At 39.1% G+C, this 27788-nt stretch overlaps 1 protein-coding gene across 2 annotated transcripts; it reads right to left on the bottom strand.

Annotated features, from left to right (window-relative positions):
• Positions 1–850: 850 nt before the first annotated feature.
• ENTPD3 (ectonucleoside triphosphate diphosphohydrolase 3) lies at positions 851–26673 on the bottom strand. 2 transcript variants are annotated; one of them, XM_007436680.4, is made up of 10 exons: positions 26046–26672; positions 15005–15132; positions 12472–12589; positions 10332–10482; positions 7488–7647; positions 4377–4607; positions 3789–4061; positions 3459–3569; positions 2642–2779; positions 851–1096 (listed from the first exon to the last, which is right to left on the bottom strand). In XM_007436680.4, exons 2-10 carry the CDS (start codon positions 15110–15112, stop codon positions 863–865), a joined length of 1524 nt encoding a protein of 507 aa, XP_007436742.1. In that variant the 5' UTR covers positions 15113–15132; positions 26046–26672; the 3' UTR covers positions 851–862. The 2 variants fall into 2 exon arrangements, with proteins under 2 accessions (XP_007436742.1, XP_007436743.1); XM_007436681.4 differs by lacking the exons at positions 12472–12589; positions 15005–15132 and having other exon boundaries at positions 26046–26673.
• Between the last annotated feature and the right edge of the window lie 1115 nt (positions 26674–27788).

Consider the following 27788-nt stretch of genomic DNA (forward strand, 5'->3'; position numbering starts at 1 on the left):
AAACACTGTTTATGAGCAACACAGAAAGATTTGGGAGGATACCTGGGGTATTGCAGACTTGCCATCAAGCTGATGGATTGGGGGCACTGGGTATCATATGTGTTACAGTAGAGAGGAGATACGTGTCACTGAGTTTATTGACTTCCTCCATGCATAGGTGATCCATGGGTTCCATCACTGGCACAGCAATTGGTGGGCAGCGATGCTCTAGAGACAGTAGAGCTGTATGTGGTTTCTTATGCCATCTCTTATGCCGTTTCCTGATTGTAGATTTTTCCTGCCCAGTAAACCTAAATATGTAGGAATTATTTTCCCAGCATCGTTGGAGCATATTTTTCCCAATACCCATCTGCCTTGATTATTCTTGTCACATTCCTTCTGTGTATAGAAATTAGGCTTCTACGTTTCGTATTAACTCATCTTGAAGGAGTTCTTGTCATTAATTGCTGTAGTGGATTACCAACTCCCACTTCATGAATGTTTTGAAAGGTTATTTTTCAAATTATTCTTTAAATCATCCTGATCAGAAATACAAATAGACCTGGCTAACATCTACCGTAGGTGATTTCCCCCTCCTCCCCCCCCCAAAAAGCGGGGGAAAGGCTATTTACTAGATCTGGAATAAATTAAAATTAAAAATGTCTCCCTCTGATACCCCACCACCCCTCACATCCTAGGCCTTTTTGGTTTCTTGCTTTTCTTGCTGCATCTAAACAATTGCATCCTGAACTGCATCATAGTACTAGAGGAGAACTAAAATAGATTGAGGTACTCAGAATGGGGTACTTTCTTATAGCTATGAGTTCTTTTCCTTGCTTTTTACATAATTAGGGAAAGTTCTGGTCTCCATTGTGAACTTGTTTTATTCTACAGCAAATACATGTTCAACGTGACAAGTGTTCTTTCGCATGCGAGACCGAACATATGAATATACCAGGAAAATCAGACACAATAATGCCACTGCTGTGAAGAAGAGTAGGAGTCCAGCAAACAGAGAAGGATTCATAGGGAACCAGATCCTATTGCTTTCTGCTGGGATCATGTTGGTGAGGCTAAGCATGTAGCCTAGTGACCAGGCAATGCTGCTGTTATCAACCTAAAACACACCAAAAAAACCACTATATTACTGCTATTAAAATATAAAGCTTTTCTTACTATGAAAAGCAAATGTTTTATGTAAACGTAAAGACACCTTTTCATTGAGTTCAACTCCTGGTGACTAAGTGGATGTATCCTTGTAATTTTTAAAACATTTTAAAACCATACTGCAGTGGTTTACCATTATCTTCTTTTGGGTTGTTTTTTTTTTCAGTTGCTCAAGTCTAGTGTACAACTCTGGGATTTCTTTCTAATTTCTCATTTAAGTACTAATCAGGCCCATCCCTTAGCTTCCAAGCCCAGACAAAGTTGCCCATCTGCTGAAACAGCTGTGTGCTATTAGAATATTTTCACCAATCTTGCACATGTGGCACCATGACCTATCTCTGCCAATTGGATGCACAGATGAGGGTAGCCTTTTTGGCAGCAAGATAACTGTCTGCTGCTTTTTTAAAAAAATAATAGTGCAGATATTTGAAGACAAAAATAAATTTATACAAGCCTTGAGTTCACGTATTCTTTCTCCTTTCTGCATTTAAGGAAAATAGATTAAGCGTTTAAATCAGAACTCAGAACTGTACTATCTTTACGTACGTATATTTAAAGCATATTAGGGAAACTATAATCAAAACGAGCCACTATTCTAACTTTGGATATTAGTTTTATCACCCATGATATATAGCAGTGAGCAGTGGTAAAATTCTTGCAAATTATACATTTTAATAATGGCCAATTATTTGAGAAGGTCTTTTTGTTTACAATCCTCTTATTTTATTTGATTTTATTCTTCCAAAGATTAATTGAAACCTTTTGGCCTGGTTTGAAGGACAATACGGACACTTTAAAAACAAATAACTCCTACAGTATTGAACATGAACTTTTATGCAGAACAGCTACATAGCAAACGTTTATCTTTTCCAAAAGCTGAATATATGAAAAGAAAGATACGGTTTGGTTCACACATTGTGCTAAACTATAGCTTATTTAACCAGAGTTTATTGAATTACCAAATTAGTTGGGTTTATCCAACATACTAAACCAAAGCCAAGCAAATCACAATATAGCTTAGCCCAATGTGTGATTAAATTCACTGTGCAGTGATTGTCATGTTGTAAAAATAACGTCAGAATGGTCTTAGAGCTGCTGCAGAGAAAAATCAGCATGACATTTCAAAGTATTGCCTTTTTTTCTTAATGCACAGAGGAAGATAAGAAAATAGAGGCCCTGAAATGAATGTTTCTTTCTTTCTATAGTCAGGACCATCTGAAAATGTTTAATACATAAAATCTAAATCTAACTGATAAATCCAGATTAATTACTTAAGTTCTGCCTAATAGTACGAATTAAAACTCTGCAAGCCCCCAAATCTGCCACCTGGCCATGTTTCATAGCTGGACCATAATAAGCCAATTTCTTTATTGGGGCGGCTCTAAGAAAGGCTGTGGAGAAGTGCTGTAAAATGTCTCTTACTCAGAATCCCTTCCAGATCCCTTAATTCTTCAAGACTTTCTTAATTAAATAAAGTAAAACAGAATTAACTTACTTCTTTCTGAAAATGAATCTGAGGCCAGTTCTCAGCGTTGAACTTATACCCATGTACAAGTAAGTAATAGATGTAGTTTGCTGAAAAGCAGTAAGATCTTGCATATGTTTCCTCAAATTTAGGGAGCATAAATGGCAGCTGAAAAACAAAAGTGACTACTGATATCCAAGTAAGCTTTAATGTTTTAAAATTCTATTTCCTGCTCTTCAGTTGTGATCACAATTATTAAAATACCGTACCTAGGAAAATATCTTCCTGAAATCTCATGGCAAGATCTCTGACGTAGTTAAGTGCAAACTCAAGTATCTCAAGACGTAGGCAAATAATATGTCAGGAAGCAACCATTTCAGTCTATTTTCAAATATATATTTTTCCAGATAAAACATAAAGTCTGATGTAACTCAAATTTTCTTAGTAATCTTTAGAACAGAATACTCTTTATGTTCTATTTTTCAAATAATGTAAATCAAAAGGCACAATCTAGGATCAGTAAGCACATTGATGCCTTGTGGGTTTCAATGTGAGAGTCCCATACGTGTCTACTCAGAAGGAAATCCCATTATACTCAGTGAGACTTCTTTCCAAATAAGTGGGCTTAGTATTGCAGTCTTAAGCACTTGTTCAACTTGCCTAGATCACTCCCAGCAGTATGAAGCTGGAATGATGCCTAGTTTCACAGAGCTCTATTATTAATAAATACATTTTCTGGAGTAGCTTTTTCTTGAAGCATTTGAAGTAAAGTTGACTTTACTGAGGAATATGCAATCTCTTTTACTAGTACTTTATTTTTCTTCAAAAGTTAGAGACTGATACAAACCTGGTTCCAATCCTGTGAGCAGAAAGTCCACATGCTTGAATTGAACTCAGCCAGTGAAAATTGTCCAGTTAAATTCAAAGCATTGACCGTGTAGTAAAATCCAGAAAAGGCCTATGAATAAAACCAGATTAGTGACTGAAAGAACATTCCACCTGAAGATTTATTTTGTCAGAGCAAAAATATATATCCAACCTTCTGATCCACTAGCAAAGATTAAATATAAAGACTACAATGCAATAACATTAGAAACAACAACTATAAGATTCATGCTCTGCCAAACAAAGCAAATGAAGGAACAGTGCAGTAGAGCAGCTAATAACTAGGACTTACCACGAAATTCCCTTTCACCTTTGGCTGGTGGATGCCATTGAATGAGCACTCTTCTCCGTCTCTACAAGATGTGAAATCAAATAACGTTGACACTGCCTCCCTGCAAAGGACTGGATCTCCAGTTCCTATGACATGTACAGACTGGCTTGGGCTATAGTTCTCTGGCCTTAAAAATGCTGTGCAGAGGCTTCCATACAAATGCTTCATTGTCAGAACAGTTCTATAATTCTGAGGATAGCATGGATTTTTTATCCCAGATTTATTGTTGGAATTCTAAAAGTTCACCAAAACACATACAAAAGAAAAAAGACAAAGCCAGGAAGGATTTCATTAGAAGACATTCACAAAGCACGTGCTGCAGTCTTACCCCATCCCCATTTTAATTTATTGAAGAAATCTGTCTGTCTGTCTATCTATCTATCTATCTATCTATCTATTTTATATTTATTTTTATTTTTATTTATGCCCAGAACATTCCTGGAAATAAGGGAGCCTAGTGGGTATCAAAAGTTATGCTTGCTGGAACACTGGGGACTTTGGCCAGCATGTTGGGAATCCCAGAGTTAAGTCCTAACAAACACGTCATACCTGCAGAATTGAAGCTAGCAGTTTTTTCTCCGCTTCATCTCTCCCATAACATTGGAAGCTGTGGGTGTACACACTGTATGGGTATCCAAACAGCTGCACCTGTAGCGTGCTGTTGAAAGTTAGTGTGGTTTCCTCAGGGATGAACGATATCTGGGTGGAAGCCCCTCCTAGATCCAGTGCACCTGTAGTCTCTACTCCATGGGGATGGACCCAAGCACTCCAAAGGTTTTTCTAGACATAAAGAGGACCAAGATGAAATATCATCTGATGTGGGATTCTGCTCCTCTCTTCCTTAACATAGAAGATACTGTATTTAAAAAACAGTGCTCAAATCAAAATGGAAAAATCTCTCTAAGATTGTCTGTGGGATTCTTTTAGGTAGAACTTTCTTTAAAAAAATACAATTGAGGAAACGCAGAGACATTTTAATAGTAGAGATATGGAAGACTGCTAATCCTATGCATATCATCAGAGGGCAGAATTCCTCATGGTGTGTTGTTTATCACTGAATTGATATCCCACCTTTTCTGTTGAGAACTCGGGGTGATACACATTGGAGGGTGTCCCACTCATTTTAACTGCAAAACTATAACCCTGTAAGGCTAAGAGAAAAGTCACCCAGATCATCCCATTTCCTCCATGAATGAATGGGACTTGAACCTGAGTCTCCCTCTTACACCTTAACTGCTCAACTATATTGTATTTGTTCAAACTGGTTATAATCCACATTTGCTCTGCAGTGCTGTAAGCATGAACAGTAGCAGAATATGTGGCTGTGGTTATAGAAAATAGGGACTTAAGTTTCTGAGGGGCAAGTCACTGGATAATTGTGATCAAGTTATTGACTAGATTAGGTTGATTGTATTTCAACCTGTTAAGCCAAGATGTGATTAAACAGCTCTCTTATCTCCTTGACAGTATGCTAGCGGGGCAGGGGGCATCAAATTAATCATATCTATATCCCACCTTTCTTCCATAATGGAACATAACAGGAACACTAGTTGCAGGTTCAGAACAAACCAACTATGGACTTAAACCACTGCTTGCTTATTCCAAAATCGGTAACCAAATTTTCCTAGTTGGGAAGAAACAGGAAACTGGCTAATTAAAGAAAGATGTTCTAGTCTACTGAGAGATGCCACCAAGAAAGAAATGAGCAGGCTGAGTGGAAAGGCCAAAGGGTTGCCAAGACTCCTAAACTGAGATACAACTCTCTTGCTGGGCAAGTGTTTGTGTAACCAGCTTCAGGGGACGATCTTCCTCAACCTGGATGCCCTCTAATTTCTCATTGCTGAGATTCCTAGGAGTTGAAGTTGATGGAGTCCATACTGGATAAGCTGAAATAGGATAAAAGTATTTACCCTAAAGCTTTATTGATGTTTTACTAATATATTTCTTTTCAAAACTCTACCATGCATTCATATTCCATCAATCAAAACTAGATTATTGGTATACTTCTCTTTTATTTTGGAAAATCACACTGCTCAAATGGGATGAGGTATGGAGTCTGGTGGAAATATTAGAGAGGACTCACATTAACCTTGTTTGAAAGATTGGAGTGGTTAGTACCTTCTCAACTAAGCTTCATTGGAATTTTTATTGATTTTATTATACATTTATTATACATATACTTTATTGATTTTATTATACATTCTGCTGTATCTGAAAGGTACTAAGTTACACTGCTGACTCTTGCTCAGTTTTTTTAAATTGTGTTGCTGTTTATTATCTTGCATTTTGCTCTTATGCAAATTATTTTTATTATTGATGGGCAGTTCAGCTAGGGATGGCTTAGTTATAATGGCACACACACACACACACACACACACACACACACACAGACATCATTAGAAAGACCCTTGCTTTTTTTTTTTATTCCAGTTTGGATTATTTATTTTTCCTATATAAAGCTTCAGTTATAATGACAATTGGGTACAACAACTAAGTAGTATGCCAGAATTATTTAAATGTATTAAAGTGCTAACAGTGAAGGTTGAAAGAGCACTTTTAGTATTTTTCTTCTTCATTTAAAGAGCTGAACTGACAAATATACCAACAAACTCCTTGAGAATTGCACATCTGTGTACAAGCCTCAGCATGTTTCATACACTGATATTACTAGTAGAGAGCTAGAATGTATCTGAATCACAGGGGTATTATTTACAGCATGAATAAAAATGTAGCTTTGAGTAGTGATTCCTTACTTTTACATGGAGTTTTGAAATAAAGCTGAAACACTACTACTTTTTCAAAAATAAATATGCACTATGAAGAAAGATTAATACTGTAAATTATAATACACAGATAGGCATGTTCAGCCTATGCAATGGAACATACCATACAATGTTTACAAGTTTACAGATATTATAATCCTCAGTATAAAGAAATGTTCCACTGTAAAAATTTGTCAGCCAACCTGATATAAAAAGGAACAAATTGCTAGCCACAAAAATAGTGGCAGCCTAACCACTCCACTTTTTCCTCTCTTCTCAATTTGATCTTTTAGCATTAAACAGAGAAGAAAGAGATCTCTTAAAAAGAACGGAAAAGACTATGGATAGGCATTGCATACTATATCAGCCAACTCTGTAACAGTATCCAGGATCTCCCCTTGTCTTCAGACCAAATAAACAAGGGACAAAAATGAGACCACAAACTGAGGAACAGGTTCTGCAAATGTGACCAGAATGTGAAAAATATTGTTATTGGTTTCTCCTTGAATTACTTTGTAGTCTATAGATTAAACTGTCCATGAAATTTTCAAAAAGGGTTTCCTTCCTTATTACTTGACCAGAATTTTTATGAACACATATTAGTAAACTATAACGAATACCTTAAATACCTTACAAGATGCTTACATCTGGCATACAGAAAATCAGTGCTAGACAAAGCAAAACAAAAATGGGAACTTTTGCTGGCAAGCCTTTCCTAACATTACTGCCACATTTAAGCTTATTTTATATAATATACATTGTGCTAGTATACTCAGGAAACTACCCTGGTGTTTGTCTTCCATAATACGTGGGAAGCCTATGCTAATCACAGCATATCTCCATTCAAATATGTAAGAAACAACAGAATTCAGTAAAACATGCAGAATATTCCACACACCTCCAGGAAATTGCCCTTTAAATAGTTGGCTGTAATCCATCCATATACCCCTTCCTCTTGCCCAGTTATGATTTGAGCACCCCTAAATTCAAAGGGCTGGGACGTGAAGTAGGTCTGAATGCTCTGAAGGACTTCACTGGCTGCTGATTCATTTTGCAACCTAAGTAATTCACAGAACACAAAATGCTGAGTGTCTGAAAGGAGATGTTTACTCTTCATAATTTACTAAATCGACTAACTACCAAAAGTTGATGATCTTTTTTTAACTTGGAAAAACAGCCTTTAACAAGAAACCATCAAAGGCTGATTCATATATGCGTACATATCATCTGATTACTTTAACATTTCAATCAAATGCATAAACTCTTTGGAAAAAATTGTGTTTGAAATTATACCAGGTTGTATCTTAATTAATTTTGCTGGCTCATACAAACATCATTAGAGCGGATGAGTTATGAATATACATGTGTGAACAAGCCCCAAAATGCATGCAGCTACACTAAAGCTGCAAGTTTATCCATGCTTCCTTAGAAAGATCAATGAGGCTTTCTGTCAGGTATATATAATTGTGGAGCCCTTGGGATTCTCTGACCTTGGCTCTTTTCTTGCAAACGTTTCATTACCCAGCTAGGTAACATCTTCAGTGCTAAAATGGGATGGGGTTTGCTCTCTATTTATATACTGTGGCCTGCCTTGCCAGTGCTGGTGGGGGTGGGGGTTTTGTTTTGCTCCTCTGGTAGTTCCTTGATTAGTATATGTTTACTGCTTGATTGTGTGCCTGGTGGTAACCTTTGCTTATCTGGGTGATGATTGCTGGTGAGGCGATCTTCTGGTCTTTTGTCTCTTTTGAATAGTATGTAGATGCTGTTTATCTCTGTGTGTCTGTTAATTGCTGCCTTGTCTGAATACCAAGCTTCCAAGGATTCTCTTGCATTTTTGGATTTAGCTTGATCTAAAATGCTGACAGTTTCCCAGTTAAAACTATGGTTTAGTCTGTCCATGTGTTGGTTTGTGTGCTACAGAGTCATGGAGTGGACCACCTATACAACATCTTCCAACAAAATGGATATCCACGCAACTTTATCAAAAAGTGCCTGACCACTCAACCTACACAAGCTATGAAAAGGATCACACTGCCATACATCGGAAACGTCTCAGAAACCACCAACAGACAATTACAACCACATGGCATCTCTGTAGCACACAAACCAACAAAATCACTCCAAAATATCTTAAGTAAACCAAAAGATCCAGTAGCACAAGAAGAAAAAACAGGAGTCATCTACAACATACAGTGTAAGGACTGCAACAAACACTATGTAAGACAGACAGGCAGAAGACTAGCAGAGTGCATCCACGAACACCAACTATCAGTCAGAAGACATGATGAGAACTCCTGAATCTCACAACACATGGACAGACTAAACCATAATTTTAATTGGGAAACTGTCAGCATTTTAGACCAAGCTAAATCCAAAAATGTAAGAGAATCCTTGGAAGCTTGGTATTCAGACAAGGCAGCAATTAACAGACACACAGAGATAAACAGCATCTACATACTATTCAAAAGAGACAAAAGACCAGAAGATCGCCTCACCAGCAATCATCACCCAGATAAGCAAAGGTTACCACCAGGCACACAATCAAGCAGTAAACATATACTAATCAAGGAACTACCAGAGGAGCAAAACAAAACCCCCACCCCCACCAGCACTGGCAAGGCAGGCCACAGTATATAAATAGAGAGCAAACCCCATCCCATTTTAGCACTGAAGATGTTACCTAGCTGGGTAATGAAACGTTTGCAAGAAAAGAACCAAGCTCAGAGAACCCCAAGGACTCCATAGTTCAACCCTGAGCTACACATATTCACCTCTATTGGTATATATAATTGTCTATACTTGCTTACTTAGAAGTAGGTGCTCCTGAATAGAATGCAAATTATGTATGAATAGACATCTATGGTATTGCTTTGTAAATCTGTTCCAAAAGTGCATGTCCTTCTTTGTAAATAACAGATACAGTATATACTGTGTTGAAATGCTTATGCATTAGAGAGATTGAATAGTTGCCAGGCATCCACAAGATAAAATGCAATGGATCCTAATTATATATATATATATATATATATATATATATATATATATATATATATATATATCACAGTTGGGTATCATAACAAATATTGACCATAATTTTATGGGCACCTATTTATAATTCATTCAGTAGCAGTAAGACAGAATTTCAATGTTTGACTCTTTAAAAAAAAAAAAAAGACTAAAAAACATTTGATTTCAATTATGGAAACTCTAAAGGTCATTATTTGCATTGCATATCCTATAAAAATCTATACATACAAGGTTTTTTAAAAAATAAAACAAAACAGGCATATTGAAAACAACAATGAAGCAGCCCCACCAGCCTTCCTCTTCCTTGGTTGCCAAACAATTATGGCAGCCCAGAGTACAAATGAGAACATCAAGGTTTTTGTTGGCCCAAACTCATTTAGAAAAACTAATACTATTGTGAAATACCCAGGAACATTCAGACCTAGGATTGACCTTCTTTAAAGACGTTAAAAATTTGTTTAATCTCAGCAAAAATTTTATTTCCCAAAGTCTATCTAGGGAAGATGACAATCTCTGTTCAGTGTATAGCATCAGCTAACATACCCCTTATCTATTAAACTCATAGATTAATATGGGTTAAATAAGGAGAAAATGTTCTTCTGAACTGTTATTCTGTTCTACTGCACTTAGTACTGAAACAATGAATAAAGAATTATGTGCAGCAGCTCTATTTAACCTAGCCATCTCAGAATGTGCTATAGTTTTCCTATTATACCTCAGAAGTCTCATGCCAGCTGTGGCTCCTAAGTAGACAGGTGTGCTTCTGTGCAAATGAAAAGGAATTTTCTCCTTTACTTTATTCATGCAATCATTGATGGGCATAGCAATTTCTTGAGGGTTACTGCCATAGCTGGATATCCCAGGACCTAGGAAGAAGTAATTAAAATATTTAGTTAGTTCCGCCAAGCTCAACACAATATGATTTTTCTTACTCGACTCTGACCTAAGCTAACTTTCCTTTGACATTTTATTTTATTTGTATGTTTAAAGCAATTTAGAGCACATATTTCAGGAAAAGATTTGTCTTGTAATCATGACTAGGGTTCCTACTTCTGGATCACAAAACTCAGAAACTCAGTTTCTTTGCTTCCACTAGCGGTCATCCAGATTTTTGCAACCTATATACGATAGCCCTACTAGTGTATCTTGCATTTATGTGGAGCTTGATAAGATGTACTACTCAGCAAGGCACCTGATTCAGGCCACACACAGCAAATCGATTAGGGAGACCAGTCAAAATAGAGATAGCACCATTCCCAGCAACCGATTAATTGACATTTTCCACTAAACCTCCAATCACCAAGCAACCCTCTGAGTTCACATCTTATACAGGTTACAAATGCCATAAGGCAGTCCCCACTTTTAAATCGTTGCAATGAGGAAGCCTCACTGGGTCACGAGGCAAAACCTCTGCTGAAAACCAGATAAATACCTTGGCACTTATCTGCTGAAGCCCAGAAAACCCAGCTACTATGTATTGTAGGTATAAGCTTATTTGCTTATGTAACTATTAATGCTTGACCATGCAAGGAATCTGCAATTTTAGAAACAGTCATAAAACTACCTCTGAGATTTGTAAGGAAAGTGGGTTGGTGATATTTCTACACAATACACTTTCCTCTACTTCAAACTGTCCAAGCTAAAAATGTGCAGAATGCCTTTTTTGGAATTTATCCTAGGAAAGAAAACACTGTGTGTCTGAACAGAACATGGTAAGAGTGCTTTTAATCTGCTAAAATTGATTGACAGCTGATATGCTTGACTTTACTCAGTGAGCACACCCAAAGGAAGAGAGCACCTAGAAAGGGTAATGATCTGTTCTAACATGGGGAATATTCAAATATGTGGTCTTCTACCTTAAAAAAATCCTGATCATGTGAGATAATCAAACTGAGAATCTGCTTCAGACTGCGGCTTGTCTACCCTTTCATTAGTCATAAAAGCAGTGCTACAAAGCCAATAATTTTCACATAGGATTCTATTTGGAGGCTCCCATTCCTATATATTTACAGTTCTTATAGTATAATTAGCCTGGAAGAACATCAAATGCTGCCATGGATATTGCAATACCTAATTGCGTGCATGAGCAGAGATGTTTGTAAGTTTGTACCCATTGGTGAAGATCTCACTTAGATATACAAATTAGAGAGTACCTGCCATTGCAAACAAAAAACACCCTTGCGTGGAGAATTCAAAAGCAACAGATCAAACAACATTTAAAGCCTAGGTGATCTGGAAATGATGTTGTCCAAAACATGAGAAAGCTAGAGATGAAAACTGATGAGCTCTGGTCAGACCAGGGCTAAATACTCTGCCCACGAAACTCAATGACTATACAGGTAATTTCTTTCTCAGATTGACTTCTCTCACTTTCAGATATAGGGAAGATAAAAAGAAAGAAGAATTATAAAGGTCCACAGAATTCAGGTGACATAAAAGCATACAATAACAACATAGAATTGCTTTGTATTTTGAAACCTAAGTTCTAACCATCTCATTAGCCTGTTTCATGGAGTCCCATAGAAACTATCACTGCAATTTCCATTAAGCAGAGACAGCTGAAAACAAATGTCCTCTATCAGTGTCACAGTTCTATAGACATGAAAATGACAATTCATGCATGATTTTGTCCATGGTTAGATTCCAGACTGAAAAATCTGTCCCTTTGTTGTAGCAATTCTAAGCAGAGAAGACATCTTTGATTCAGGATTCAAAATCATTTTATCATGTGCTAGACAGGAGCTGAGTATAACTGAGACATACAAACTGATTCTCCTTCCTCTCCTCCACCAAGACGATTCAATTCTTGTGATCTCTTTTGATTCCATGCAATTATTTCAACATTTCTTCCTCACCTTTCACATTGCACTTGAAGGTCTGACTTACTACTCCGGTATTGTTCTCTTTTTCTGCTGGCCATTCGTAGACATAGACTGTTGTCCGAGATGAACCAGCATCAAGCACTATTCCATACTGAGGAGGGCATAGGGAAGAGAGAGGTTACAATCCCTGAAGAGTAGCAACTGAATTCTTTGTACAGCTCAATATTATTTATGACTTCCCCATCACCATACTTTTGATGGGATTTGTCTGGTCCTAGTGGAAGGCAGAGATAGACTGGACAGCAGTGGGAACTCTCCTACTCTTTCTGATCATCTCCCTGTCTGCTGACTCCTCTGAGACCCCTGGCCATTTCCATCCCTTAACCCTAGTAATATTTGTTGGATGCTGTTTTGGTCCATTAACAATCTCATTAAGCTACCTTCTTCCAACAGAACCTTTCCCAATCAGGTGCCTTCTGGATGTGTTGGACTTTAGTCCCCCAAATCTGCAGCCACCATGGCTCTTATGTACGTTGAAATCCAGTGTATCTTAAGGGCACCATGTTGGAGACAGTGCCATTAGCAACTGTGAGGTAGAGAGGCAGGCAGCCCAGGCCATGCACATCATCAGCACAGTATATGAGGGCAAGGGTGACCCTATCCATGTCCCACATGCTGCTAATGTCATTATTGCTACACTGCAGCCTTTGTCCAAATGAGCACTGAGCAAGTTCTGATGGTTGCCAGTGTAATCCCACCGTCAGGTTAACTTCTGAATGTGGAGTGTCTGTGTCATCCTGCCTTTCCTTTTAGGTAGCAAAATAGCACAACCCAAGGCTTGGCTGTCATGTCACATGTTACTGTGCAAACCTCCCTCCGCATCAAAAGCCAGCTTGCTAGGCAGCAGCAGCAGGCAGAGCTATTCAAGAGAAACAAATGCAATGCTTCTTTACACTCACAGAATCGTTTCATATTTCTTTCATTGAGGCTACAGTACAGATCTGACTTTTGAGAGTTCACACTGCTCTCTAAAGCTCCATCTTGTGATCCAGGGTAAATGTATGCAATGGAACTCTCATGTTCAAATATTTGCGACTCACACAGAAACAATTAAAGTGATTCATGTGTGACCAAGTGAACAAGAAGTATTATTGTTATAGTAATATTCTGAGGCAGTAATATTGTCCATTGAATTCAGTGGCCCCACACCAGTGTATTTAAGAACACGGTCTTGTTTTATAAGAAATAAAGTGTTTTAGGCAGCAATCCTAAAGACACTAGATTAGGGAGCAAATACTGATGAGCTCCAAGAGATTTCCATAGTTACTTATTTGGAAATAAGTAAATTTGCTTGGAATTGTAGCACTAAAGGCAAAGTACTGTATGGTTTATGAGAATTAGTGGAGAGCGTGTTTTTAAAAGAAGTAAATAGCTGCATAATGGAACAAGTCCAACATATGATAGGGAACACAATTTGTCTCCTGTCCCGCCTCACCGCCTAGTTCAGAACTAGAACTGTTTTCCCATAACTATAATTTGCAGTGATTCAGAAGATATGTTTTGGACCACAGCCAAGCACACAGTGTCTGCAATTCATTAAAACGGTGCAATGTTTTTCAGGCTTCTGTGTGAGCCTGAAAAAATGTTACCACCTCTACCAGTTGCATTAATTTTTTTCAACAGAACTGCACTTGTCATGCATCTCAAACTCTGAACTGACTCCATCAGTAATGTCCCCCCTTTTATTCTGCCTTGGAATTGACAGTTAGAAGAATAACGCCATCAACAAGTTGTAACTGGTGGGGGAATCTAGCAGTTACACCCATCGATCCAAATCTTGCCCTAAGGAAAATATGTATGATTAAAATGCATCCTTTTCCAAGGAGCTGTATACGCTTTCGGTGGGTAGCTTCAGATTTCTCATATGTAATTGGCCAGAGATATTCTCAGTACTAACCTCGCATTTTATATAATTACTACATTAATTATCAAAGCACCCATGAGTGTAACTCTTCTTGATTGGCATTTTATATTAATTTTTTTCCATATGCCCCACAATTGTTGGCAGCTTCCCTGTAACTGGTCAGCTAAAACCTACCATATGCTGCATTTTTCTTATCTAAACAAGATACCCTCAGGTTTTCTATCCTTGTCCTTTAGCAGAGTGCTGGCTGAGGATTATGGTTGTTGAAGGGCAGAATATCTGGAGAGAATCTAGAGCAGTGTTTCTGAACCTTAGCAACTTTAAGATGAATGGACTTCCACTCCCAGTATTCCCTAGGCAGCATGGCTGGCTAGAGAATTCTGGGAGTTGAAGTCTTAAAGTCACTAAGGTTCAGAAACACTGATCTAGAGAAAAGAAGGTATTCAGGCTTAAATCTGCACAGTGCCACTCATCTTCTTACTAAGGAGTGTGGAGACTGGATGTAGCTGCTCCCTGGGCTGAGTATTTTCACATGCTCAGAAACATTTGCTTTCAATATTATGTCATTGGCTCAGCAGTTAAGCCCAGATCTCAATTAAGCATCTGATGTGGCATAAATCCAAGCTCATTATTTAAGCCTACCTTTAGACCTGGAGAAAGGATCTGTTTCCGATTCATCTGGACAAGAGTAATAGTAACAATAATTGCAATGCTTAAAAGCAGAAAGATTAAAGTGACAATGGTTGGCATTTTGTACTGCACTCAAAAACCTAAAAATAAGGAGAAGAAAAAGGACATTATTAATTTGTGGAGGAGAAATTAGTTTCTTAAACTAAACTTTAACTCCTGAATCCTGAAGTTGTTCATCAGCTTGAGATGGGGAAGATGACATCCTATAGTCTACTGGACTGAATACAGACCTTACACTATTGTGTAGTCTTAGCCAATCTAGCCCTCTATAAATAAGTTGACAACTCACAGAATTCCCTGCACATCTGGAGGGCTTTAGCTGGAAAGACTGAGCTATTTGGATAATAGATATATTTTATTGTATACTGTATATAATAGATATATTTTCATCTACTAACATAGAGGTGCCTTCCTTTTTTCGCTAAAGAGCTTCTGCCGTGTTAAGCAAAAGTTTAACAAGTAGATGTTATGATTTTAATTTCTGCCTGATCTGCAGCTTTTTTACATACAAGAAGCATTCCAGAGTAAGTCTGAATTAAGAAGCAGCTGATTAAGAAACTTGCACATCATTGGATGAGGCATAGGCAAATGGGTGAACCAATACTATGGTTAATGTCCACAGAAGCTTTCCCAAAATGGATACCCTCTAGGAACTATGATTTCTAAAATTCCTGATCAGCATGGTTCAGAATGACAGCTTCTAAGCAATTCAAAGTACTGTGACAATTCTGTCTGCTGTGTGTGATTTGCAACAGCTTATTCACATGTGTTAATAAATGTTGCATGGCTATGGCAAGGATGAAAAGGAATCACAACATAACTGCATATCATTTATTTTATTATTATTGGTGGTAGTGGTTGCACAGTCAGCCAGATGTTTAGACTGAATTTGGTGTTGTTATCCACCTATTGAGTCCTTCCCAAGGACCTGGGATAGGCAGATATTGTTTGATGGTGTTAAAGATATCGTTGCAGGATGTAAGCTGTTTCAAGTAAAGCTGCCTTTTGCAATTGACTGATGGTGATTTTATCAATGCCGATAGTATTCAAGTGGTGCTCCAGATGTTTTGGGATTGCACCCAAGGCACCTAGGACTATCTTTGCTTTCTTTTGCCACAGTCGTTCTATTTCTATTTGCAGGTCTTTGTATTGTGTGATTTTCTCCAGTTCTTTCTCTTCTCTTCTGCTGTCTCCAGGCATTGCAATGTCCACTAACCAGACTTTTTTGTCTTTCTTTCAACAATTGTTAAGTCTGGGGTGTTATGTGGCAGGTGCTTGTCTGTTTGAATTCTGAAGTCTCAGAGCACTTTAGCTTCTTTATTTTCTGTTACTTTGTCTGTTTTGTGGTCCCACCACTTCTTGCTTGCAGGCAAATGGTATTTCTTGCAGGTATTCCAATGCACCATTGTTGCTACTTTGTCATGCCATTGTTTGTAGTCAGTCTGTATGATCTTCTTGCAGCAGCTAACTAGGTGGTCCTCTCGTCTGGAGGTTGAGTCATGGCTCAACCTCCAGACAATTCCACCTGGATGACTGAGAATCTTCATAAACATAGGTGGTCCTCTGTTTCTTCAGCTTCTTCGCAGAGGTGGCATTTGCTGTTTGTTGTTGTCTTCTCAATTCTGGCTTTGTATGCATTTGTTCTTAAGGCTTGGTCTTGTGCAGCCAGAATTAGCCCCTCTGTCTCTTTCTTCGACTTTCCTGCTCTTAGCCATTGCCAGGTCTTGTTGTCATCTGCTTTGGCTGCTAGTTTTTTTATGCACTGGTCATGTAATACTTTGCCTTGCCATGTCTCTTTTCTATTCTTCATTTGCTCTTTCTTACAGCCCAGTTTGGTTTCTTTGGTATTCAGTAAGCCTTCATGATGTACTAGCTTCGGTGCATCTTCTTCATTGTCCTTCAGATATTCTTCTAATGTGCTTTTTTCTTCTTCAACTGCCTGATGCACTTGCAACATTCCATGCCTTACCTATGCTTCTTGATAAGTCGAGTCTGTCAGCATTACTGTGTGGATGAAGGGCATGATTTATTGTCATTATTTTTCTGGTCTTCCTATCCAAGGGTTCTAGTTCTGCTTGAGTCCAGTCCAGTATTCCAGGTGTGTATCTAATGATTGGAATTGCCCAGGTGTTAATTGCCTTGATGGTATTTCCTCCACTGAGTTTAGACTTTAAGATCTTCTTCACTCTCATGATGTATTCACTACTAACCTTCTTCTTGACTTCAATGTGCTTGATATTGTCAGCTTGAAGGATGCCCAGGTATTTGTAGTGATCTTCTTCATCCAGACTCTTGATGTTATTTCCATAGGGCATCTTGATTCCTTCAGTTTTCACTATTTTTCCCCTGTTGATAGTAAGGGTAGCACATTTGTCCAGTCCAAACTCCATTGCAATATCTTGGCTGTATATTCAGACCATGCTGAGCAGCAATTTTATTTCAGATGATGTTTTTCCATACAGTTTCAGATCATTCATGTAAAGGAGGTAGGACAGCCTGGCAGATGTTTTGGATGTTTGATAGCCATGGCCTGACATGTTCAGTATTGTTGACAGAGGAATCAATGCAATGACAAATAGCAGTGGTGATAGTGAGTCTCCTTGAAAGATTCCTCTCTTGATATTAACCTCCCCACCATTGAGCAGCAACTGTGTCTTCCACTGTGCCATTGATCTTTGCATAAAACTTCTGATGTTTCTACTGACTCCTGTTATTTTAAGGCACTTGATTATCCAATCATGTGGCAGGGAGTTGAATGCCTTCTTGTAATCAATCTAAACTACATTCAACTTGGCCTTCCTTCTCTTTCAGTTTTCCAAAATCATCTTGTCAATTAGGAGCTGATCTTTTGTTCCTCTGCTATTTGGGCGGTTTCCTTTCTGCTCAGATGGTAAAAGCTTGTTTTCAACTAGATGCTGTTGGCTGCATCAGCTACCACACCAGTTAGCAATTTGGAAGTTGTTGGTAAGCAGGTAATTAGCCTGTAGTTGCCTGGTGCTGCCTCTTTTGTTGGATCTTTCATTATCAGGTAGGTTTTCCCAGATGTTAACTCATCTTCAATTACACCTCCTTGCAGTATACTGTTAAACTGCTTGGCAATGAGTGGGTGCAGACCAGTCAGGTGTTTCAACCAAAAACCATGCAGTTCATCTTCACCTGGTACTGACCAATTATTGATCTTCTTTGCCCTTTTCTCCACCATTTCTGCTGTTATTACAGGTTCTTTCATTTCAGCTTCTTTTCTATTCTTATCCACCTCCTTTATCCAAGCTGCATTCTTGTTGTATTTTTTTGGGTTGTCCCATAGCTGTGCCCAGAACTGTAGTGTTTCTTCTTGGTCAGGTGCTGACTGGTTCATTGCAGTCTCTCGATTTATGGATTGGTAGAAACATTTCTGATTCGACTTTTTATTTATAATGACTTATAATTATTATTATTGTTGGTTGCACAGTCAGATATTTAGACTGGATTTGGCATTTTTATCCACCTATTGAGTCCTTCCCAAGGTGGTGGTGGTGATGGTTATTCTGCCTTTTATATATGTCATAGTAATTGCAAAGGCTAAATTCTTTTCACCAGTTCTTTCTAAGTGAAAGATGAAATTCTCAGGATTCCTTATGGTGCACTAGATTCTGTGGTATAGCTATACTCCATGCCTCCAAGTACCTGGACCTCGACATACCTGTGCTAAACAGAAAAGAAGCAGAAAAGATTGCTATAACATTTCTCCCAGGCACATTTCCTGGGGTTCATTTGGATCCCAGGAGATTTGTGAAGCAGACTGGCTAGAATTGTCCCTTTTGTAAAATTGAGAAGGAATTCCTGCTTCTACCGTATCATGGAAGTATGGAAGTTCCCTCACCTCCAGCAATGCTCATCATTGGACACATATTTTGACCCTGCTAAACTAGATCTGTGGGGAAAGGTGAGAATGGCTTTCTCTACAACATTCCTCTTACTAATCTGAAATAAATCAGGAGTCCCAGTCCCAAACAAGGCTTGCATCATAAAATGCAGATGGGTAACAATTACTTCCAGGCCTCAATTTCAATTAGAGCACTAGCACTCAAGTATTATGTTGCAGTCTAATACAGGAAATGGAGTGCTACTTGCTACTCTAATTGTGTTCTAAACTTAATGAGGAAAACTGCAGTACTCCCATTATCTACATTGCTTCAGTAAATTCAGGCTAATTAGCTCTTACAGCTTCCTGAGCAGGGCAGACATCCACAAACTTTAAAACAGCTGTTGAAAGGGCATTTGGTGTTCACATCACACAATGAAACACCAGGTAACAAGATTTTAGCTCAGTGTATTGTGAGAATCCAAACCGAGTAGTTCATTTATGGTTAAGCATTTTGTGCAAATCCAAAAAAACCTGGTTTGATTTAGTAAAGCGTGGTTAAATTAGGCACGAGTAAGGTTGCTGGGCTAATACTGTATAGCATATTAATGGATTGGCTGTGCTGGTTGTACATGCTCGCTGAAGCCCAACACATCCAGATTGTGGTTGCATTTCTTAGCACATTCTTACAGAAACTTGTATATACATTTAAATAGGGCTCCACATATTGATGGAGTCACACACTATTGTAAAGTACCATTTGTTTTCACTACGGTTTGATTAAACTACAATGGCTAGATAAATGCATAATGTTTAGCCATAAAGCATGGTTTTAAAAATGCAATGGCTAGGCTCACACATGGCACTAAGCTACAAGCCAACATACCACAATGGAACGTCACTCAGAAAGCAAACAGAGGACTTGAGCGGGGAAAGCCAGACACCGGCAACAAATAATTTTGAGCAGGAGATACATGTCCAGCCACTTAAAGCATTTATTTTTTAAACAAAAGATGATATAAGGATACAAGAGTAAATATACAATGGGTTCAGTTCCAAGTTTTGTTTCCCGACAATTCAGTATCTCATCACTATTCACTGGTCAAAAAAAGTAGTAACACTTCCTTACCTTAAAGGCTTATTGCATTTATAAATCCGTAACGTACAGGGAGGTTCCTGGATATTGGAACACATTACCTTTAGATGGCAAAGTGGGGATTCTCTATTCATTCCTCAGTTGCCTAGTTATTTTTGATGGGTATGTTTTGAGTTGCCTCTGGGTTTCTTCATTTCAAAATACAGTCCATAATGCACCTAAACTAACAGACACATACTTAAGATGCCTTAGGCGCCTAAAACTAACTATGAAGCTAGATGATAGATAGATAGATAGATAGATAGATAGATAGATAGATAGATAGATAGATAGATAGATAGATAGATAGAGATAGATGATATAGAATAGGATGGATGGATGGATGAAGAGACAGACAGATAATATGATATAGCAGTGAGATGGACAGTGACAAATTTGAAATATAAATAAATAAATAGGACTGGAACCTTCCATGCTCAAAATACTCTTCTACTTTGTAGAGTAAAACCTGTGTCACCTGAACATTTAAATTAAAAGGTAAGTGGATTATGAAAGATTCAGGGCACTGGAACTTAAATACAAGATAACACTCTTAATTTTTACCAAAGAAAGTTATTGTCTTCCAACTTTACTGGAAAAGAGAGTAATCTTTACCCCATTTTCAGTGTAATCCTATACAAATCTATTGAGAATTAAGTTTTTATTTATTTAATTTATTTATATATCAAATTTGTCACTGCCCATCTCGTTAAAAAATGATTCTGGGCAGTTTGCAGAAAAGATAAATACCAATTAAAATACAAAAGAACAATGTAATAATTTATCCTAAATAAATATTAAGTAACTTCCAAGATAATTGATGGTAACTAAAATTATAAGGCTCAGGGAACATCATCAGGGCACCTGTTACCCCTAGGGCTGGTGAAAGCTCTTCTTGCCCCATGCAAGCTGCCAGAACCAGGTATCAGTTCTTTCCCGAAACCCGGAGAGAAGGGGCTAGCCGCACTTCTGGGGGGAGAATGTTCCAAAGGGCAGAGGCAATGGCAGAGAAGTTCCATTAAATTCAATGGCAATTATTCCTATGTAAATCCAAACAGAAACGAAACCTTATGAAAGTTGATTTTCTGTCAAAAGTACACATGGCTCCCATTTTTGACATGTTTCTGTTGATGTGAGCAGAATTCTCAACTAAGAGGATTAACTCAGTTCATCCCAAGAGTTGAAGGGGAAGAACAGCATTTTGAAAACACCAAAAGAACCAAATAGATATCACATACTAAAGAAAAAAATTCAGTCTTGTTAGAAAACCCCAAGCTTAGGGGCCTGATTTACAATTTGCTTTCTGATAAGCATGACTATATTCGTTTGCCTATGAATCTATTCTTAGCCCATTTTCTGATGACTCCGTTGCACAATTCTGTGAGCCTGTTTTGTATTTGGCTCACAGTTCTGGCTTATTGCCTGCCCATTTCTGACAGGTGCCTCTGTTCCTCTTTTTCTTCATGGTCCTCAGTTCCTTTTGCACCCTGGTTTTCAGTTGCGGCATTTTATTCTTTCTGGTTTTATGTATATTCATTTGCTCTGTTCCTCTTAAATATTTTGCTTTAGATTTAGAGATCTACAGAAGTTTTATTTTCCTCTGCCCCCTGTGGTTGATAGGCCTAATGGCTAAAGTCCATAGGTCTAATAATGAAAGTCCCACATGTTTCTGTGGTGAAGACTCTGATCCCAGATATATTCTGCTTATGATTTGTGCCAACCATGACACGTTCTTCCTTTCAGTCTCATTTCCGTTTCTACCTGGTCATTGAGCATTTTGTTCTGAATGAGTTTTATTAGAAGTACGCTAGCTAGGCCATAACATCCAGTTAAACATCCAGTTAAAGGTAATCTTTTATTCAATAACTCTTTTTATTCTTTATTAATCCTTTCTGCTAATTTGCACATTTGGAATATAACTGTGTTTTTTATGTTCCTTCTTCTGTTAAAATGCTGGCAGTTACCAATAGAAAAGTGAAATCTTCCAGCATCCTTTCTGGGCAGCAGGTTCTGTTTACCAGAAACTGGAATCACTTTTCTTGCATATGGTCACTACTAATCATAGCCACTATTATTTTTAAATTAATCAGAAGCATTACCACCACTTGAGCATGGGGACAAAAGGATGGGGACCACAATGCAGACATGCTCTTACTGATATAGTACATATTCCATGAACGTGCTCTGTTGGGTGGATGTGTTTTGATTGCTCCGTTTTGGGGTTTGTAAGCACCCTTTTGAGACACAGTCACAATTCAACTCTTTCATTCCTGGGCTTGTGGTACCTTGACTGGATGGACTGCACCCAAAGCACACTGCTGTCTTTGTGAACCTTTTTGTCACAGGAGTATACTTGAACTGTGTTATTCTTGACTTTATAGGTTAAGAATAAGTAGTTATAGGATATGAATATTCATATTCATAGCTCTAACTGTAATCAATGAAACCAATCTGAATTACTATCACATTTGTGATAATCAATACTCAACAAAGATATATGGCACTTACATATGTTTCCTAAACTGGGCTTCTGGGCAAGACGCAGCTGAGGAACAGTTAAGTAGTTACTAAAACTACTTAATCTGTACCATCTTCTTCAAGTCCAGTTTGATTCCTGGTTACTTTATGGATGCATTCATGTAGTATTCTTGACAGCAAATACAGAGGTGGTTTGTCATTGCTGCTTTCTACAATATTTTTTCAGCTTCGCAATCTAGCCCACAGTCCTGGTATTCCTCGCAGATAGACGGTCTCAGTATTAAGCAGGACTGACCCTGATTAGCTTCAAGGCCTAGACAAGGTCAGCCAGATGTAACAACCTTAAACTGAGGAAACAATCCAATACCAGGTAAATCTAGCTATAGAATCCAAGTATTATTTCATTCTTTAAAAAAAGTTTCTGTATCTTTTTTATAGAACGTATAAAAGATTTTGTATTACTCGGGAAAAAATGATAACTAATAGGAAGAGCAAAAAAAGCAATCAAAAATACACACACATATACACATATTTGGGAGTAATTTCATAGCTCAGTTACTGAATATGAATGTCTAAACTTTTTATATTTCTCCTTAAGATTATGAATGTATCAATGTATCAGTGCTTTCAAATATTTGTTGCAAAACCCACAGGTCCAGGAAGGAAGCCTTTTTAAACAGAAGAAGATTTGGTTCTTTGGGGCCACTGCTGGCTGCAAATGATTCACGCGATCAAACTGTTAAAAACAGTCGAGGACCAGCAACTGGCTCAAGCACAGTGAGTCTGCAGCATATGAGGACACCCATGAAAAATTCTTCACTCATCCTTCCTGGATAAACACAGAAAAAATTAAAGAGATCTTTCCTATAAGAGACTGCAAGAGGACATAAAAGAAGTGGCAACATTCTGGCTAGCTAATATTATTAACCATCTGTCTTGATAAAAACTAACAATAAACCAACAATAGCTGTTTTAAAAATATTGTTGTTAAAATCTCAAACACCTCTTGTATTTCACTATTAATATCATACTGGAATATGAGACAAAGTAAGTATAACCAGCATTAAACTCCTAATTCAATTACAAGGAATGGACCACACGGAATCTTTGTTTCCAAATTTTATTAAATTGAAAAAAAATGTCCCTCCCCATGAAATCAGCTGTCTTGTATAGCACTAAGCATGAGCTCAAGGAATGTGTTAAAATATGTTTGCTCAGAGACACATAAGTTACATCTATTGAACTGCATCAATGATGCTTTGTCCCTGTGTTGTGAGTACTAACCTGTTTGTTCGCAAGGCTAATGGGACAAGGCAGAAAATATCTCTTCTTGTTCAAACTACACAGCAGAAGAAATGCACATCCAGCATTTATTAACAAAAAGAAATACCACCAGCTGTTTAGAAAAGTAAGTAATGCAACTTGTTTTGATGTCAAAACAAGATGAGGCCTACAAATAAGATTAGCGACAACCAATAGAAGGGAGGACTTCAGAAATAGCGGAGAGAGGCATTAACAAATGAACTTTGCAAATGGGTGAAGCAGGAATTACAGAGACTTGGTCTGAACATGTCTTAGGATAGGCAATTGCTGTGTTTCAGACAATAGGTAGGAGATAGCAGAGAAAAGACAACTAAAAATGCTAACTCCTTCTAGAAAAAAACATTGGCCTGGCGGGGGAAACCTTTTTGATCCTTTTGACTTGGAAAAAGAGAACTCCCTCCTTGTGCATCTGCATGGTAGAGTTCATTGCGCTTACCCAACATATGCAGATGCAACAAGGAATATAGGGCCTAGCAAAGCAAGAGGCTTCACTGGCAACAACAACAACAAAAAAATCCTCCATCTGTCTCCCAAAATGATATTCCAAGGTTATATGTTGCTGCTCTCATTCGTTCTCCAATGAACACAACTTCACGCGCTGCCTAATCCATGCTCCTTCAAACACTCTGGAGCAGAAGCCCAATATTTCCCAATCACCACGTCACAGAACTTTAAAACATACCCAGTGTTGCTTGTAAGAGCTTTTTGTATGTGAGCATGAAAATTCAGGTGTAAGATGTGATCGTGTATTGCCTCCTTTAAAAATACAGGGCAAAGAGGGAACAAATGTAGAAAGCTATAGCAGAAGGGAGATGATAAATGAGTGCTTATCTAAAAAGAGAGAACACAAAAGATATACACAGAGGGAAAGAGGGATTTCCATTTATTCACGTGAGATAACATATTTTGAGAAACTAAAGAGAAAAGTGTGTATTAGAACACACACATGAACAGATCCCACACTCCACATTGTAGGAACTCTTTAGATGAAAGAAAGAATGCATGTAGGAGCGTGCGATGAGGAGCAAGCAAGTCTTTGCATCTGAAACAGGGAGTGCGTATCATGGGAATTCTGTACATATGTGTGTGAGCAGTTGAGTGATATAAAGAGACCTCTATATTCGGTGTTTTGGTGAGAAAGAAAGAGAGAAAGAAAGAGAATGTATGTGCGCAAAGGGACCGTAGATCACATGTATGATTGCTTTTATGTAGCCTGGGATTAAGATCTAGAGCTGACTGCTGTCATTAATGAGCCATTAGACTTTGAACAACCTCTTTGATGGCATGGGTATCAACAGGCCAGGATGCTCCTAAGTAGATGCCTCATCAGGGCAAAGCACACACATGACATCTAAGTGAAAATCACACTTAAAACATACTTAGTTATCATCCATGTCACCTCTGAGCATAATTCTAAAATTCATTATTGAGAAACATTTAAAGAATGGCAATCTGCCTAACTCAGGGCTAAAAATAGAGTAATTTTCATCTTTAAAAAAGAAAAAAAATGTTTCAGAAGCTTAAGCAACCTTATATTGCTTATACTGTCCAATATTCTCTCTTTTAAATGTATGCTTGATGTTACCATATTAACCATATTAATAAGCTTTATTATTTTGGCCCCAACATATTACAAGTCTCTGTCTGGACATCCTTTAGATCTAGAGTTAAGGGTAACACATCCATTTGCTGAAGGTTTTTCCCAGGGCTATGAACCCTACAATCCTCTGGACTGAAACGCAGACAAATGTCCACAGATGTCCCTTCCTAGGCCTTCACTGTTCTCTATTAAGATCCTTCTGCCTATATAGTATATCTATGTGAGTGGGTGTATGTCCAATACGTGTGTGTGCGCGCGCGTGTGTGTCTCAGACATACATACACTCTATGAAGCCCCATAAATCTAATCCTAGCTTCCCCTTCCAGCTGTATGGGGACTACAATGCCCACCACACCACTGGTGATGATGGCAATTGTAGTCCCAGCCTACGGAGAGGCTGCCAGGTTGGGGAAGGCTGCCTTGGGCGATATGCAGCATCCCACATCTCTCTCCTCCAGCCCTTCCAAATCAGACCATCTGCAGGGAAACGCAGCGGTTCAATCAAGCGACACCCCCTCTGCTAGTCCGGAGTGGCGAACACCCCCCCCCCTCTCTCTCTCACACACACACACGCACACACGCCCGATCACCCGAAGAAAGACCAGTCCCTTACTTTGCTCAGGAGCAGCTGTCCGGACACTATCGCTGCTGACCAGGACACGGGAGGTTCCGCCGGGTCCGTCTTATGTCTTGAGCGGTGGGGAGCCAAGGAAGCGCGCTCTGATCAGACCAGGGACTCATCCTCATCGGGCTAAGGAGGAGGTGGGAAGGGATCGGAGACCGGGACCGGCATGGCGAAACTGCCCCTTGCGCGGCAGGAGGCAGCCGACTCGCCGGTCTTCTCCTCGGGTTCCCTGCTGTAAATTCGCCTGGAGCTGCCGCCGGCCCCTCCCTCCGCCGTTTCCCTGAGCCGGCAGAGAGACCGGCGCTGGGGATGGGCCCTAGCGCCTCCTGATCTGGCAGGGAAGAGCGAGAGACCTCGACCCACAATCCCCCTCCTCGCTGCCAGCGCCAGCCGGGCCATCGGCCGATCCACCGGCGCCCTGACACTTCCTGCCAAGCCAGGGGGACCCTCTGGGTCGAAATGTGCTGCAGGGCACGGCGGGCGCACCTTGCAGCCCCGGGTAGAGCCAGTCCCCTTCTTCGCCCTCTTCTGTGGTTTCGAAGACAGGTCGCCGGGTTTTCGCCGTGTGGATGCTTGCTGCACGCGTGCTCGGCCGCGGTCTTAGGCTTTCCTTAATAGGGCAAACGGACCGCAGTTCAGGCTGCAGTCGCCTGCACGCTTAACCGGGACTTTAGTCCTTCTGGATGCAGCGGACCGGACTTCCGGGCCAGAAGCCCAAGGCTGTCCCCCGCACCCCATTTTGACTCCTTGCACTTAGATTTCCTCCTAGTGTGGATATGAGACGACCCAACCAGGAAGAGGGGCGCTGTGGTGGTTTTCTACGGGCAGCTTATCAGTCCTAAAATGCCTGCCAAATCCCGACAGACCCAAGTGGGCACCCATGTGTTTGCACCTTCCTCCATGTCCTTTCTATATCCTTCTGGAGACAGAAAGGTGGAATTAACGAACTTTTCCATTGGGCAGGCTCATGATCCTATCCAGGTTACTTAGATGCTGTCCCAGGATAACTCAGACCTGAATGACTGTTGTATTATCTGTACTATTTATTACTCTTGTAATTGGTAGTGCAATAGTCTAGCCACTTATCTCAGCAGAATGCCAGCCATTCGATTAATGTCCTTGCAGGTCCTTTTCACCTGAGCATACATAGTTTCTTGTGGGTCTCATCCTACTTCTCTCAAAAATCCCTTTCCTTGCTACCAGTCTGTTTTCTTTCTCTGAACTTTTTTTTTTTTTTACTAAAAACACAGCTCAGTAATCCCATTGCAAACTAGCTGGTTGGGTGAAGGAACTGATGGAACTAATACAGTGAAATGAGGTACTGAGAATAAACTTCCTGGATGTGACATAAAATAAAAGTGAGCCCTCCAAGGAGGCAAATCTGCTTTAGAAGGTCTTGATAGCTACAAAGAGGATGATGGTTCTCTGAGGTGGGGGAATTTTTTGTATCCTGGAAGAAACGGATGGAGAACCAATATCAAGAAATTCTGAACAAATGGGGCAGATCCCTTTGAAAAGATTGTTTATAACTTTCCTTGGTTATTGAACAGTGGGATGGGAGGGCAGAGAATAATTGTTTAGCAACCTCCCCTATGTTTTTCCACTTTTCTCATGCTCCATCAACACAAGTATGTGAAGGAATATTCACTGGATGAGAAAATACTAACAGAAAAATATGGCTTACTTCTCCAATATTGGTGCTAGCCAATCATACGATTCCACCTTATACCA

This window comes from Python bivittatus, unplaced genomic scaffold (genome assembly GCF_059951505.1).
Source record: "Python bivittatus isolate LINGU-HERP-01145 unplaced genomic scaffold, Pbiv_v1 ctg000610_np1212, whole genome shotgun sequence".
Lineage (NCBI taxonomy): Eukaryota > Metazoa > Chordata > Lepidosauria > Squamata > Pythonidae > Python > Python bivittatus.